General features: G+C 41.1%; 1 protein-coding gene across 3 annotated transcripts; it reads right to left on the bottom strand.

Moving 5' to 3' along the window:
- Positions 1 to 7,345: 7,345 nt before the first annotated feature.
- On the bottom strand, positions 7,346 to 15,936 carry CUNH12orf66 (chromosome unknown C12orf66 homolog). 3 transcript variants are annotated; one of them, XM_018080633.2, is made up of 4 exons: positions 15,666 to 15,936; positions 13,571 to 13,644; positions 13,356 to 13,492; positions 7,346 to 8,663 (listed from the first exon to the last, which is right to left on the bottom strand). In XM_018080633.2, the coding sequence occupies exons 1-4, from the start codon at positions 15,898 to 15,900 to the stop codon at positions 7,847 to 7,849; spliced, it is 1,263 nt and encodes a 420-aa protein (XP_017936122.1). In that variant the 5' UTR covers positions 15,901 to 15,936; the 3' UTR covers positions 7,346 to 7,846. The 3 variants fall into 3 exon arrangements, with proteins under 3 accessions (XP_017936122.1, XP_017936123.1, XP_017936121.1); XM_018080634.2 differs by having other exon boundaries at positions 13,356 to 13,474; XM_018080632.2 differs by having other exon boundaries at positions 13,356 to 13,644.
- Between the last annotated feature and the right edge of the window lie 1,212 nt (positions 15,937 to 17,148).

Below are 17,148 nucleotides of genomic sequence, written 5' to 3'. Positions count from 1 at the left end.
TTTACAGCTGAAACAGAACTACATAAATCACTCTATGGGGAAGAAAGACAAAAAGATTCAAACAAATCTCACTAGAGCAGTAAAATCTATCTCATATTTATACATGCATAAGGAGAGTATAAATAATTTTATTCTGGAAAGAGATTACAAATTACTTTTTTCTTTCTGTATTAACACTACCCTCTAGTGGCAGTTGTCTGGCTTTACTGAGGCAAAAACGTAATTTAACATATTGATCATAAGCATTAAGAAATGGCACAAAAATTGCAAATAGGAATTTGTTTACCTGTGCTGAATTAAGTGCCCACACTCTGCAGTCTGTGAAACTCGCAGCTTTTGAAAAAGCTGTATCTGGCTCTTTTCAAGCATACCTTATTTTTTAAGTACTTAAGAAAATGCTAACATGAAAAGCATAAAACAATAAAGTCCCTTTAATGCACAGTTGCAGAATAACCTTCCAGACAGACGAATCCCTCAGTGCTTGATGAGCAAATTACACTCTGAAGCATGAGCCTTACACTTTCAATATATTATTATCTTATCAGTCCCCTGAAGATACTTTGGTCGACAGCTTTAAAGGTAGATATGGCAAGAGCTTGTGATTATTCTGTCTCTGAACTTGCACCTCCTTCTTGGACATACTACAAACTCAACAGTAAGGTGGTGGTGGGATTTTTTTCACCATTCTCCTATAATTTCAGTCAGAAACAACTAGAATGAACCATTCCTAATGTAGCAGCCATTGTTTTAACAAATCATTCCCAAGTACAGATGAGCCTGAGGCATCCACAGCATATTTAGATATTGAGAGCATTACGTCTAAGGGGTATTTCAGTCTACAGGGACACCAAGAAAAATTAGATAGTGCCACAAATCCCACTAGGCTGGACCAAGATTTACACTCATCTATTTTTATACCTGAGAGCGAGTAATGCACAGCTTTGGAAATTTGCCTCCCACTTTTCTCACCGTGAGGTACAGTCAGCAGGTCAGACAGCTTGAGGCAACTGCTGTATTGGGAAAACTCAGTGTACAAAATTTTGGAGTCCTCCAAGCAAAGCTAGCCTGAGTGCAGAGTATAACTTCACTGTGGAGACAGCTCATCAGATACATCCCACTGTATTGAATTTGCAGGTGAAATTGTAGATAAATTTCTTAGGAGGGTGGGGTGAAAACTTGATTCATTGCAGTAAGTCCTTGCTTCTGTAACGATAAATGAGGATAAGGTTTTTTCCAAAAAGCTATTATCCAATGACAGTTCAAAGTAATTTGCTCTTTCTCTCTCTGGACAGGGATGCATGAAGAAAAGGGAAAGATAGCTTTTATTCAGCTTACACATCTTGCCTTCAGCAGAGCTCCAGGCACTTTACTCAGAGGCAAGCTCTACACCTAGAATGGGAATTAATCCACCAACTTTTTTAAACAGTTTGGACAGCTTTGCATCATCAGATTAAACACAGAAGGCTAAACCTGTTAGTACTCCCAATCCCCCACCCCATTCCCTCTGATAAGAGCTGGCATCTCTCGGAGTGGGGACATGAGCCAGCTGTACTGCTGGAGGCAAAAGCAGCCTCAGCTCTCCCACTACAAGTCTAATGTTGATCCCTCACATTAAACGCATGGTACCATAACCCAAGTTTTCATTCTTTAAGCCTTGTACATTCCTGGAGTTTTACCTCTAGGTGATATGGAGGTCTCAGGCAGTCACAGGCAGTCCTTGGGGAAGCATCACTTCCAGTCCCTGAAGAACCAGACCCAAGCACACTGGGAGAATGTGCAACTCCAGGGTGCAGTCACTACCCTGGATCCTCCTGAAAGCAGGGTGGTCCTTTTGCTATTGTTCACTGTTCACACAGTGATGACTGCACCCACCCACAAAGCAGATGAGTTTCTCCTCTTCAGACAATTTAACCTCTCATCCCCCATTTGACAAGAGAATGATCCAGGGAGAGGAAGTTTGCTCCTCACCTGAGAAAGTAGCAGAAATACCCGGAGACTCTGCTGAACATCTGCACAACCACACAGAAAAGTGAGAGGTTGACTTGGAATCCTCTGGTGAAAGACAACATTGAACTTGGTTGAAGTAAATGCTTAAGAGACCATCAGGCCATTCTGTACTACAGGAGACAATGCCCTCTGCTTGTTCCCAGAAAGAACTAACTCCAAGACAAAATCAAAGGCTGGGAATTAGACACCTCCAGCCTCCCTTAGCATCTCTTGCTGGCCCTCATTTTGCTCAAGATCTCATCATCCTTTCCCCAGGAAATTTACAATTCTTGGTTCCATGTTGTGCATCCCAGTACAGGATCATGGTGATGCTGGCTCTTTTTGGCTCTGAACAATTCAACTTTTACACACTAAAAAACCTCTCAGTACCTTTGTACCAAATGAAGCATACACCACAGAGCAAAAAGTTTAGTGCCACTACATATTCTATCTTATCAGCAGTGACCTGCACAAATAAAGCACAACATTGCATTGCTCTGAAGCTTCAGATGTTCGCTTATAGCACAGTAGCAGCATATCCCATCTAACAATGGGATACCACAAAGGCTGCCTTAATCACCTGCCCAAAAATAGCTGCTTTGCCAAGATTGTTGGTATCTAAAGATTAAACACCACCATCCTGGAAACAGTATAGTTATTTCAAAGAAGTCACATAAAACAAGCAGCTGCAACTGCAGGCGGGGTCTAGCATAGCTTTTTCAGGACATAAAATCTATACGGATTTCTGTGAAATTAGGCCACAACACAGAGGGGCCAACAAAAACCTTCTGCTCACAGTCCATCTGCAATGCAGTCCTTCAGCATCTGTTTTCTCCCTGCCTGTCTGTCCCAGAGCTGTCACCTGCTTCAGCTCATCTTGCAGTGACTTCTCTCCTCCCTTATTTTGCTATTCTCATGCTGCTACACGAGGCCAGGGCACAGCCAGGTCCCAGCTGCAAGGTGGAGAACTTTGTTATCCAACCACAAACCAGCAACTGCAACGCCATGTTGAAAGTTAGGAGAGAACTGAACTCAGGCCTGCAAACTCTGCCAGAAAAGCCCCATAACAATTGCAAAATAAGTCAGGCAATATGTTGAATGCGTTCATGCACAAGAGAGGGAAAGAGGCAGTTCCTGGAAGAAAATGATTGAATACCTAAAGCAATTTCATGGCAAAAATCTGATACCTTTATTCTCCAAAGGAGACTTAATCTTTAAATCAGTCCTTTGCTAACAGGAAATCAAAGTCCAATTCCATCTTACATTTGACTTCTATATTTTCTGCCTGCTCTGCAAAGCATTATGCTGTTGCTGTCCTTTGTCAGCATTCTCATTTCCAGAGCCTCTCCCGCTCTTCCCATAACGGCTCCTGCCTTTGCACAATCGCAGCCCGAAGGCCATCCCTGCTGAGCCACACAACAGCTGTCCCCAGCAGGCAGGACACTGACCTACCGCTCTTGAGGCTCAGGCAGAGCCCCAGCAAATAAGCAGTGCTTGGCCTCAGCTGCATCCACCTTGGCAGGGCTGGCTTATATCTTTCAGATGTAAGGACTGATGGAGAAAACAGGGCAGAAACACCAAATTTTCCAGCCAACTAAGCTTAGTACCAGCACTTCTGGAAGCAACCACAAAGCTGACCACAAGCCCAGGACGAGCCAAGCTGTGCTTACTGCAAGAGGAGGGGTTGTAGGCACTGGGCCAAAAAACAGGACTTGAGGAATGAAGTACAGCACACTGCTGATTTTCTTAAGCAAAGCTTGGTTATGAGAAGATCAGGACCCAGTGCAGTCAAAGGCAGCAGCAGACTGACCTACACAAGGAATCCTCAGATAAATGATATCAAAGAACTACCACTAGAATGATCACAAATGTTTCAAAAGGTTCATATATGAAGAGCAGGTCAGAGCAATAATCAACTGTGTGAGTGCCATAAAATTGCTTCCAGTTATAGTGCAGACTTTTTTTTTTTTTTTAAAGTCAATTAGATAAATAATAAGTGTTAGTATTCAAATAGGTACCAGGAACTTACATTACTTATAGATCATTAAAACCTGAATATTATGCATATGTTGCGGTCCTTTGCAGCACAATACCAAATATATTAATAGTTTCCCTGCACTCTCTTCATGCAAAGGCAGGAGAAAAGGAAAGATATTTTATTCAAGAAAAAAACCTGAACAACACATGTTGAAGAAAACAGCTTACAAGACAGAAATATAAAACACCTAGGAGTTCTTAGAATACATTTGCTGTCAAAAATCACACTGCAGGCAAAAGGTTACTAAATTAAATATTCTGCCAAAATCCTCATGGACTGAAGTAAGTGATGAGGTACATGCAATTTACTGCAAGATAAGCTTCCACACTGCTATTATAAGCAATCTGAGTGGCACTTGGAATATCAAATCTCAGTACCTGTTTTAAAAATGTTTAAATATGTCTGGAAGTGATGGCTTTCAGTACACCATCACAAACATCTTTATATCTTGCACTTAAAGTAGTAATTTATATGAGACTTTTAAAGCACATTAGTACATTTAATCTTGCTTAGCTACACTGGTGCAGAGGAAAAGCTGCCAGACAGGATATCACCCAGCTCAGCAAAAGTGTATTTCTTTTCCAGTTCTTACAGTAAAGAGACTGATCAATCTTTCCAGTACTGAAGTTAGTAACGAATATATTTTTTTTTCCAGTTACTGAGTTTCTGGTTCCTTTACTTACTCCACAGACATTTTCTCCTCCTCGCTTAATTACGCAGGTTTTCATTACTGGTCTAGCCAATTTTACATCATCGATATAGAATCATAGAATGGTTTGGATTGGAAGGGACCTTCAAGATCATCTAGTTCCAACCCCTTTGCCATGAGCAGGGACACCTTGAACTAGACTAGGTTGCTAAAACCTCCATCCAACCTGACCTTGAACACCAGTTCAAGTATGGTGTCCATAACTTCTCTAGACAACCTGTTCCAGTGCCTCACCACCCTCAAAGCAAAGAATTTCTTCCATATATCTAACCTAAATTTCCCCTCTTTCAGTTTGAACCCAACTCAGACTCCCAACTACCTTATTTGTAATTTAAAACAAACTCCTCAAAGCAAGAAATAAGAACTGTGCCAGAATTTTTCATGGGTTTAACAAATCTATATTCATTCATCACACACACTCACACCGCACACACAGTTTTTGGTATAGCACACCTCAACTCTGCAAAACTATTTGATACTGATTCTAGCGTCACCTCTCTTCAGCTTCACCTGTTCTCATCCAAGCTACTTCCTACAGTCTCAATTTTCTGCTTCCCATCTTGTATTAATTTAAGGCTGAGATCTTAACAAGGAGAGTATCAGGGACAGGACTCTGAAACCCAGACAGCTCCACAGAAGTTTCTCCAGCACCCAGTTCTCTCCACCGCCTGCACATCTCTCCCATTCCCTCCCTTCCCACACCATGAGGGTAATGGTTATGGCTCCCTTTGTTTCTTCATCAACCAAAATATTCAGAACTTCTTACCCATGAGTCAGAAGGCCCCTCTGGCTGCTTCTCCAAGATTCTGTGAAGAAAACTGCAGCAAACCACCTTAGAATTTATAAGAGGCAAAGCAGGTCTCACCTCCTCCTGCACAGAAACATCACCTAACATCCCTTCCCTATTCTGAGACACCACTTGCCAAACACAGTGGCAGGAGTATGGGCAGTGAACTACCAGGTCTGCTGAACAGTCATCTCCTTTTCCTCTCCCCATAAAAACCATTGAGAACAGCCTGTAGCCATTTCAACAACCGTTAAAAGCTGCTCCAAAGGGCATCAGATTTCTCCTTCACTTCTTCCAACTCATCCCCAGCAACTCAGAAATGAACAAGAAGGTGCCTGTACCACACATAGTCTCTTTCCTGTTTTCTTTCCTCTTTTCTATAGATAGTTAATATGACAGGGAAATATTGTACAGGCAGACAGACTTTGTACAACACTTTATTACACTGCTGAAGACTGGGAATCAGTTCTAGCAACAGATTCTTATTACTCAGGCTGAGGAAGTCAAAATTACAATGTTATTACAAGGTCACTGTCCCACAGAGGGAAGCACTCAAACTCTCTCAATACTGTCATTTGCAACTTTGTGCTGTTAAGAGCAATTCAAGCTGCAAAGTGTAATGCTGTTACAAACAGGTATCCTCCAGTTTCTGGTATATTTGCAACTCTGGTTATTTTCCAGCAACGAAGAGCAGACTGAGCTTTTGAGAGTGATGCTGAAGTCAGACTGAGACTTCAGGTGAAAGGCAATAGCACAGATATTCACAACAGTTATAGCAAAGCACAGAAGGCTCCTTTTGGCACAAAGTGGCAAGTCAGAGCTTGCATTTTGAGAACAGAATGTGCTTATATGATTGTTAAAAAATCAGCACTTGCAGCCAGGCAAAACAAGTTACCAGAACTTTAAGTGGGAGAGAAAGGGAATCATTAAAAGACACGTTTGCAATGGTACCTTTCATATTTCAGTCTTAACAGAAACCAACATTTTGACCTAAACTCCCTTTTAAATTAAACCTGATGTTACACCTTACCAAGTGTCAACTAATGACTTAATTTTACTACACTTATATATGTATATAAGTGTTCCTGAATTCCCATAAAAGCATGTGCACAACTGCATAGCTAACAGTTAGAACCCTGCAATGTAAGGCTACAGGTACAGCCAAATTGACCCTTTTATTGTATTTGGAAATACTGATTTCCAAATTAAAGCACTTTCGGGGTAACTAGAAAATATACTTTTTCCAAACTTGCAGTCTAGAAGTGGTGAAAGAGACATTTTAGAATGAGGTAAACACACTGCATAGGCTATATATTTAAATCCAAATCCCCAGTGTTTTGGCTTAATTATTAAATTATTTAAAACTGAACAGATTGAAAAAACTATGCATTTATAAAAATCTGAAAACAAATCCAGGTTGAGATGAACAGCAAACTAGAAAATAAATTATTTACAAAGGGCATTTCCTACTGCCTTTCTTTGCTTCTCTTTTAAGTTAGCCAGACAAAAGCACAATTTGAAAACAGCTTTGCTGCTTTTTCTGTGGAGCTGTTCCTTCTAGAACACCTGTGCAACTTCAGCTTGTCTCCTTCAGTTAGTCTGAGCCAAGACTATTCCTGTACCCACACTGTCACAGCACTCCGGTGAATACTGGCCTTCCAGCCCATGCTGCAGTTTTTCTTGCCCCAGTCCAAGTTCTGGAGCAATGACCAAGTTTTTTGACACAGGGCATTTATAACTGAGACTGGTGCTTAACAGACAGTGTCAGGGACCTCAATTATCATTTTAAACCCTTTGAAAACTAAATTATAACTAACAATAGTGCTTTTCCTGATTCTCATATTTTTATTTAAAATGTATCCTTGCAGGTTCACTTTTTCTAATATTCCCTTGCATCAGCATTTAGTTCCCAGAAATCATTCCTGTCAGGCAATGCAGTTTTCTGAAAAGATACATCCTTACGACATTTTCAATAAACTCTGTAGAAGACAGTCAGTGATCAGACTAAGATAAAGTGCATATATTCCTTTCTGATACAGGCAACAAAATTGTTGGACTGAAAAAATAAATCATACTGAATACTGAAAACCACACCAAAAAAATCCCACTGTGGCTATTTAGCACCCCACAATTAAATTGCCCCACTGAGTACTGCCCAAAAATACTTTTCAAGTGTCTGCTAGCTTAAAAGAAAGGAACTTATAACATTAAAAAAAAAGTTCCTTTTCAATTAGACTCTGAGAATCACAAATTTATGTAACTCTTGAAAGCTACAGCTCCCTCAAGGCTGACATACTGCCTTGACAACTTGTAAACAGTCTGTATTTCACCCTTTGGATCCAGGCTTCAAGCTCGCAAAAGCTTTGGAGTTCTTAAGAGAATGTGAAATTTCATTGAGAAAAGAAATAAAATGATAGTCCCTTTCCGACTTCTTGGATTCAAAAATAACTACAATGGTAAAGTGAGGTTCAGGGCGCGTCAGAAAGTACGTGCTTTGGACTTTGTCATCATAGAAGTGAACAACCTTCTCCAAGCTGTTGAGGTCAGAGGTTCTATCAGTCATAATCATGATCACATTGGGCCAGTGCATGACAGGCCTGTCACTGGGCAGAGACACCACCGCAGGGTACTGATCCACTCCTTTGGGGGCTTCCCTGTATGAATGGGGATGGTGATAACCATGTCCCTGGAAACTCTCCGATCCACGATTGTCAAAAATTAAGGAAACATTGATGGCATCATACTTCCGGATGAAGCTGGAAATTTTCCCAAAGTAATCAGGATTTGTTTTAGCAGTCAAAGTTTTCATTTCAGATGCTGTTGTCTGTCGACTAAGGGCCTCATGAAAGTAAAAGCTAAACTTGGCAAGGAGAATGTTTTTGAGCTTCATCAGCCAGAGGAAGAGGTGTGGAGGTTGTACAGCCTTCTGAGACTGCCCTCCAAACAGGTGCTTCTTGGTCTCTCGTTGTTTCTCAAAAATTTGACCCCAAGTCTGTAGTTTTGTGTGAGCACTGTGCAAGTTGACCAGGGACGGAAGGAACTTCCACTCTGAGATCTGAGTCTGAGCCTTTAAGAGATGAGCAAGCACATCTACTTCCAGCTGGAAACTGCTTTCAAGAGGACTGAGGATTGGATGATGAAATCTAGAAAACATAATTTTAGTCAAGACATGAGAACTGCTGTACACAACAATGAAATAATCAGACAGCATTTGCCAGTTAACAGACAGAAGATAAAATATGAAAGCAGAACAAAGTATAAACTAAACAATACTGTTAATTTTTTAAAAAGTTCTTTTTACATAATTAGGGTAAATATTTTCATGAACAAACAGTACTTCACATTTGACAAAAAACAGCCATCAGACATTTCTCTATCAAAGTAAGGGAGTTATATTTCATCAGTTCAAGATCAATCACTGTTTATCTTGATCCATTAACTACTATAACACCATTTCTCTTTAAATCCAGGTGGTCTTGTTCCAATTTTAAATCCCTTCTTGCAAGAAAATACGTCTTGATAGTTCTGGAATAGCAGTAAGATGTTAAGTTAAATCAAGGGGATTATAAATCTGTACAGGAAAGCTATGAGGAAGCCAAGTTGAGCTTTTCTTTTCTTTTTTTTTTTTTTGGTTAAAGTCACACTAAAATTGTAACAGAAAATTAGTCAATGGAACCATAATTAACTGTATTTACCAATTAACCAAATCTCAAACTTCAAACCTTGGTGTACTAAAAGCAATGAGTGGAAAAAACATTTGGCAGGATTTTGTCATATCACAACGAAGATGGTGAAACAACCAATTTATCTTACTAAAACTCAGGTCAAAAATCAGCTCTCAATTTAAAAGATGTTAAAAAAAACCAAACAAAATCAACACCTCAATGCACATCTTATTCACAGGAGTGATCCTGCTATTAGAACAAATCTCGATGAAATGGAATTTTAAAAATCCATTCTACAGCTTTCTCTTCTCATTTTATTTTTTCTAAGTATCAGGAGGAAAAGAAAACAGATACAGCCTACCTCTCTTCCCATGATACTTACATTACTTGTGAACTTATAAAATTATTGATAATAACATACTTAATTGAAATGGAAAAACTGTAATGTAAAATATGCAACTTTGAAGGAATGAGCCTTCAGCAAAGACAGAAGTGGCCTTTTTGGTAAATGTGTTCCCTCATTAGCATTTAGGACTCTTTAAGAGGTCTTCAACAAAGAACAACCAATAGTTCAAAGATAAGACTTGATGAGGTTTCCATTTAAGTAAAGACAGATTTATCCTCTCACTTCAGAAAAATATCTTGGGTCTTGTTTTGGTTTAAAACAAAGAAGTTCATACTGATTTTTTTCAACTTTTAACAGCTGATCTTCAGACAAAGCTATTATGCCATTATTCCCTTCAGCTTTCAGGACACAATACATACAACCCATTTTGGACATAGTTGGTTCAAAACCAAAACACTTCATTTTGTTATGGAGTAGAAGAGAGAACGAAAATTGCGTGCTTTTCTTCCCCTCTCCCTTCATTATTTTTAATTTGACTTTCTATCGGGTTCTTGTCAAAACATTAATTCTTAGGCTTGTGAAAATAGTCTGACAATTCTGTCACTATTTTTAAGCAGCTCATTTTTTGAAAGCCACAATTTGAGTCTTGAAAGGATTTGTTATTAAGACGCAAGTCCAAATTTATTTGAAGAAAATGAAATATGAATATCATAAACCTGATGCACCACGTTGTGCAAACAGGTCAGGCTGGGTGACCAGCCACCTTCTGTACACAGTACACATCAGCAACTGCCAGCTCAACCTGCTATAGCAGAGATAAGTGCTTACTGGCCACTCTGAGAAGTCCAGAGCACACTTACATTTCTTCGAGAAACTGAACAAGAGTCAATCAAAAATAATATTCTGCTAACAGTCAACATTGAAGATCTCCAATGGTTTTGGTATTCACCAAACAAACCAGTTTTGTTGCTGTGTATTATGAGAGTGTAAAAAAGCATTATACAAGATTATTTGTTCCAGACAGTCCCTATTACAGCACAGTGGTTTCAACACACTTGCAGTCAGACCAAGAAGGTTATTCTTCAAAGCAGTTTAAAAATCTAAACTAACTCAGTACTGCTAAAGTCTCTTGCATTAACAGTATGATGTACAGCTTCCCACCTCTACTTTGCTTCATGGTTTTCTTAATGTTTCACTGCACAGCGGGACTTGCTAAACTGTTTTAATCCAAAAATACACACCTCAGCCACAGCTGAGAAGCTTGCAGAGTATGCTAATACGGTTGCAGAGTAAGCTAACAAGTTATCTACTAAATATATCTGCTGATATATAATTGAGTTTTGTAACACAGAAGCATCTGAGCTTCTGTGCAAAACAGACATGTTTTTATGATATTTTAATAAGCCAGAGTGCTAAAAACTTAAAAAGACATTGGAAAATTCCCCCCCCCATTCATTCTTGGAAGTGGAGGGATAGTAGAGTTTTGTTTTGCAGACTATGAAGAAGTCACACTTTTCTTTCTATTTCCATCCATATATCACACATTCACACATGTATTTACAAAATGCTGACTGGATGAGGAACATTCAACACTTAAAAATTATTACATACAAATAGGTTTTCTAGTTACTAATTCATTTTATACTAAGCTTTTAAAGGAACCCGTTCCTGATGCTGTTTTAATTATTTCAGTTAAGATCCCACTCAAAACCAACAGTAAAAAATTTCATGAAAAGTTGCTTCTCCAGCTGTATTCTAAAGAGAAATGGAGAGGAAAATGTCTAGTATTGGCTGTGTACAAGTCAGCAATAAGTAGTAACAAAAAAAAAGTAACAAAATAGCTTTAAACTACTTAATAACTAATGATTTTTCAGATACAGACAATATGACTTGTTAACAGTAAATTAATTCAACTGTTCCTTTACCAGCAAGCATTTCTACACCATCTACACCATCTGAACAGCTATTTTCGCATGTAAAGGAAAGAAACCAAGGCCAGAACTTATCTAGAAAACACATGCCCTGTCTGGCCTTAGCACAGCTGACTGAAATAATGGCACACATCCTCAACGACAAGTGAGGAATATACTGACAGAGGAAAGAGACTGGGTAAGGATGAGTTTATTTGACTTTTCGTCTGAGTGGATAAGAGACTGTAAATCAGAAATGCCTTCCAGCCAGTACACATCAACATAACAGCTCCCAGAAACTGATCTGACATATGAAGAAACTGAAAGAAAGGACAAAAGGAAGATATCATTATGCCCACTTTTTTTCAGAAATATTCACTATGTGACTGGGGAGGGCCACACTGCAGCTACTGAATCAGCTCTAACAGCATCTTATATTGTCTCCATCTTGGAATTGCTTGTTAACTCAAAGCAAAAACATCAGCATTTTTCCCAGGGAGACACTACTTATTTTCTTTTAAGATGTTATTATACATATAATTATATAATGTATGTTATATAAACACATTATATAATATATAACAATGCCTTAGAAGTACAGAGGTGAAATCTATTTAAATAGGATAGTAAAACATTTTGTATGCAACAATCTCCAATCAATTCATCAAAGTATGAGTTTTGGTTTTCAGATTTTTAACAGTGCTGTTGATTCAGCACATGCTCAGAACAGATGGCAATGGTTCGTGTACAACATAACTCAACTTTTCAAAAAAGCCCCCCCAAACGTACTTCCCTTTCCTCCTTAATGTTTATCACACCAAGGAAATCATATATAAGTTTCAGCTTTTTATTGGGCTAACAGCCCTGACCCACTGTATGGGTTCACAAGCCAAGAACTCCAAAACATCACTAGTAAGATCATATTAAAGTAGTTTTGATTTTCAGATTGCAAAATTATGTAGCAATTTGCTAAGGTTATTCCTAAAAAATAAGGAAGTCACCTGCAGTGTTCAAATTTGGAATATCAGAAAGCGGCACTGAGTTATTTTTATTTTTCCTAGGTGAACCCTTTAAAAATCATAACTGAAAAAAGTAAGACCTAAGAATATCCTCCCCAAACATCTTAGACACTATTTCACTCATGAAGATTTGCTTTGGTTTAAAATAAAGAGGTAGAATTTGAGTGTGTTGACAAGCATTCAAAAATTCTCTCGTTTTTAAACTGCCATCACTTTCAAGGCTCACATATGTCAGATGTGCAATACCCACCCCAGCATCACTTAGAAACATTCTGGGATTCTTTTAACAGGAACTATTAGATCTTAACTTCAACACACAATAATGGGACTGAAGGCTCAGAGGTGCTTCTTCTCCTGGCTCCAAGACCTCTCAAGAGAAGTGGTTAACAGAGTACCATAAAACCCTTCCAGGTAGGCCAGATAGCTGTGGTGCAGCTCTTAGAATTAAGCAGACGTATATTCTAGCCTGAAAAGTAAAACTGTCGCACAAGTATCTTGTTTTATTTATATGTCACTTTTACTGAAGTCCATATAGAATTAAGACTTGTTTCCTCTCCCCTCCCAAAGAAAAAGCGCAAGAAGCCTTGCACCTTATATATAACGAAAATCACTCATCCTCTCTGCTGAAAACAAATATGCTGAGTATTAAGGAATAGGGAGGAAGGGTCCTAGAACACCATAAGCAGAAACACTCTCCTTTTGTTATTTTTCTTCTTTGGAGGACTCATATTTTGAAACATGATGCTGCTGGCCAACACAGACTTATGCATTCGTGAAGAAGCTGTGCTGCTCAGCAGTCAAAGGACAGCAAAGTCTTTAGGCTTGCTTTGAACTTCAACATCAGTTGTTACAGATCACGTGTCTGAGTATGTACTGCCAGCAAACAAGCACTGACCTTGAGCTGTATTTCTTTAAGATGGATTCCAAAATGTTTACCAGTTCCTCAGAGTTAATGAACTTTTGGGTGCTGAGCGTGTACATTTTTTCATAGAAGTCAGCAATTTCCATCCGAGCCTGAACAAAAAAACAGAGCTGTTCAGACAGGTGAGAAAGCAGCTCTTCCAAGTGAGGAGCTGTTCCTCCTAGTGCATTGTGACCCGTCGCCACCACCTTCTTCAGCTCATTATGCAGAGATGTGTAGATGGTTCGGATGGAGTCCTTTCGGCTGAAGAATGACTGACCACCTGTTCAGATAAATATGGAGGTATTACCAAAATTCAGGGACAGCAAAGATAGACAGCAACACTGGAAAATTCTACATAACCATGCTTGTTCTCTTCTAGCTGTTCCTAAGTGTTGTTTGATCACAGTATTTCTTTTAACCAAGAAACAAAATTCAGTATGTTATTTTGTCACTGAATTACACAGAGCATATGCTCAGAAGCACTTTATGTAATTTCACACAAGCCACTCTTGTCCAGTTTATATCTCAGCAGCCAATGACTGCTGCAAAACTTCAACTCCCTCAGTTATGGTGTGACTTTTCAGAAAACAAGGGTTCAGTTAAATTTGCTACTATGATACGTGACCTGCAAATACTGTCATCTATGGGAATCAGAAGAATCAAGTCATCTTAATGTGACTAATCAAACTTTAATAGCCTCCATCAAATTAATTAATTCTAGATCTTTTGGGGAGAATTCCCCTAGCAACCCCTCTTCAATCACAAAGCGCTCAAATTTGCAAAGCAACCTTTAAGCCAGAACCATGTGACATCTGTGTTTACCAGTCAAACGTTCCTAGTCCCTACACGGTCTTAATATAAAGCAAAATTCAAAGCAAAAACAATCACACTTTATCTCAGTGAGACCACAGTGCAGGTTAATCCATAACTAAAACCTGGGGTGAGGGGGACAAGGGGGAAGAAGTTGTCTGTGCTTCCTTCTACCTGCTCAACACTATGAGAAATTTAAAAAAGAAAAAAAGACAGAAGTAGAGGGTCAAAGGAAAGGATATTTAACTTTGACACTACCAAAAGACTGCACAAATGTACTAACCCTATTTCACACTTTCTATTTACAGAAGAACTTATGTGCCACTGTGGCACTCAACAGCTGCAGCAGAGCAAGGATCACAGGGATTGGGTTGGTGGAACTTTTAAAAATTCCAAATTTAGGTTCCACATTGAAACTGCTTATAAATTTTGTAAGGGTGGATCCATTTTACATATATAATGTTCAAAGGTGACCTTAGCAATTTGAGGTAGAAAGACAGAGAACTGGATATCATTGTGAAACAGCTCCCTTCCTAAGCCATGAGTAGCCCTCATGTCATGGGCAGGATGAAGAATCGTCTATTGTAGTTGCCCATGAAGTATATAAACAAACAAAACTTTGTCCTTTCTGTTCTCAATTTCATCCTTTCTGCAAGCACCAAATTAACTTTTAAAGTCAGTCTTATAGACAGTGTTGTCTGTAAATATATAAAATAGTTCCAAGTCACCACTTAAACACCAAAGCAGAATTTTCTTGATGCTTTACTGTGTTACACATCAGACCCATATCCCTTGATCCATTTTCCATGCTTGTCTGCAGTTCAAAGAGAAAACAAGCAGCCTTGTCCAGAGGGAAACATGATGACAGCTCATCCTGTGCCAGTTTGGGATTTTTCTATTTATGCACTAAGAAAGCAAGAAGCAGCCGAGATTGTGGCCAAAGCTTCTTGAGATCCTGCAGAGTCTGTAGGATGCTATCTCCAGCCCCAAGTACTTGCACATACGCAGATCTAACATCAGCTTTAATCCTTTCGTCACCCCACTGAGCTCACCTTTGCCCAGATCTCAGCCAGAGAATCTCAGCACAGAAATATCTCTAGCTAAATTTTGGGAAGGGGAAGCAGGTAGCCTGCCGGCCAGCGAAGAGCTGCATCGATTGGCACAGGAGCCACCGTGCCACCTGCACTGCACCTGCATGCACTCTTGTTTATTCTTTAGCCGCAGCCCAAACAGCACAGCCGATTTCTCCCCGGGCCCAGGGACACTTGCTGACCCAGCACTTGTCTTTCAGATGCACCAGGCCGAGGTACAGACCTCAAGTCCCTCAGGTACTCAGCTCTGTGTACCCACGGGCTAACACGGCCTCACACCGCCCGCTTCCCCCGCGGAGCCGCACCCGGGGCAGGCCCCCGGCTCGGGCGGGCCCGGAGCGGGGAGAGAGAGCCACAGCCTGAGACGGCGGGGCCAGTCCCTCCTCCCCCGGAAAGGTACCTAGCTTCTGTCCCAGGAAGGTCATGCTGTGATAGGCCTTCTCGGCCGCCGCCAGGTGCGCCAGCCCGGCCAGCAGCGCCAGCCAGCTGGACCCCGCGCTCTTGTTGGCCTCCCGCTCCTTCTCCACGTTGTCCTTGGCCTTGTCGTAGGAGAAGATGCCCAGGTGGGAGAAAAAGGTCTCCAGCACGGCCTGCTCCACCGGCACGGGCGCACCCAGCGGGATCGACTCCCCCATCCCGCCCGGCGCCTCCGCAGCGGCGCCACTTCCGGGGCCGGGGACCGCGGCGCGCGAGGGCCGCGCATCGCGCTCGCCCCTCTGCACGGTGACGGGTCGGGGTCACGTGACCGGGCGAGGCGCGCGTGCTCGTGGGCGGGGCAACGGGAAAACCGGGAGCGCTGAGCCCGGCGGAGTGCCAGCCGTGTCCGCGCTTGGAAAGACCGGGAGCGCCGAGCTCGGGGGAGTTCCAGCCGTGTCCGCGCTTGGAAAGACCGGGAGCGCCGAGCTCGGCGGTATTCCAGCGCCGTCCGCCTTCGGAAGAGCCGGAAGCCCCAGAGATCCGCCCGTACATACTGCGCGTTGATGTTTTCGGGCTGGACACGCCGGCGCTGGTTCCTGCTGAGGTCTCCTCCACCCTGCCTGTTACATTTTGTGCTTTAACTTAACTCTGAAGCCCGTTTCCATGGGCTTCGTTCTTTCAGTTGAAACGTTCTATAAACCAACGTCGTTCTGATGCCCTTATTCCCACTCTTTGAGTCCCACAGGACCCTCCAGCTACTTTGGGTTTATAGTTCCTCCCTCCCTCATGACTGGGAGGTAGTGGATTGCCCAAATTAATGCCATTTTTTTTCATTCATGTTTTGGACAGATGAGCTGCCTGAACTGATTCCCTGTGGAGGGGACAAAAGGTGCAAAGCTGAGCCAGAGGGCTGTGAGGCTGTGGAAGGGGGGCTGCTGTGGCAGCACTGACGGGTCCAAGTTCTGCAGAACAACCACCGGCCCTTACACAGACAGTTCCCCTCCAGCTAACTCAGAATAAAAACGTTCCCAGGCTCCCCTCAGCACAGTACTTCCCTGCACTCTACTGGTGCCAGCATTTGTCTTTAAGCAAACACCTAAAGCACAGCATCAGTTCTCTAACAACAGCAAGATCCAAGTACGAACTTAGGCAGCTGACTGCCTCTTGTTCAGAAAATACTCCAAACACACCATCATTGAAAGCAGGTATCAGATGCAAACGCCAGCTTTCAGTGTGAAACAGCCTTAATTAACCTTAACTACACAGAGCCTGCAAGTTTTTTACTATGGCATTATACATTAAGGATTGGGTTTGGATGTAAAAATTAATTTTCATAGTTTTCATTCATTCATCTAATAACAAAGGTAAGTCTGCCTAGCCCTCCATCACTTTTCATTTCCAAGCACCTCTGTATGCATACTTGAGTTAATTCTGAGTGGTGTGGTGTGTAACATCCTTGAAAAAGT

The sequence above is a fragment of the Manacus vitellinus genome, unplaced genomic scaffold (genome assembly GCF_001715985.3).
Source record: "Manacus vitellinus isolate BGI_N305 unplaced genomic scaffold, ASM171598v3 scaffold_5_pilon, whole genome shotgun sequence".
NCBI classification, from domain to species: domain Eukaryota; kingdom Metazoa; phylum Chordata; class Aves; order Passeriformes; family Pipridae; genus Manacus; species Manacus vitellinus.
The sequence above is the reverse complement of the archived record's forward strand: the minus strand, read 5'-3'. Positions and strand labels throughout refer to the sequence as shown.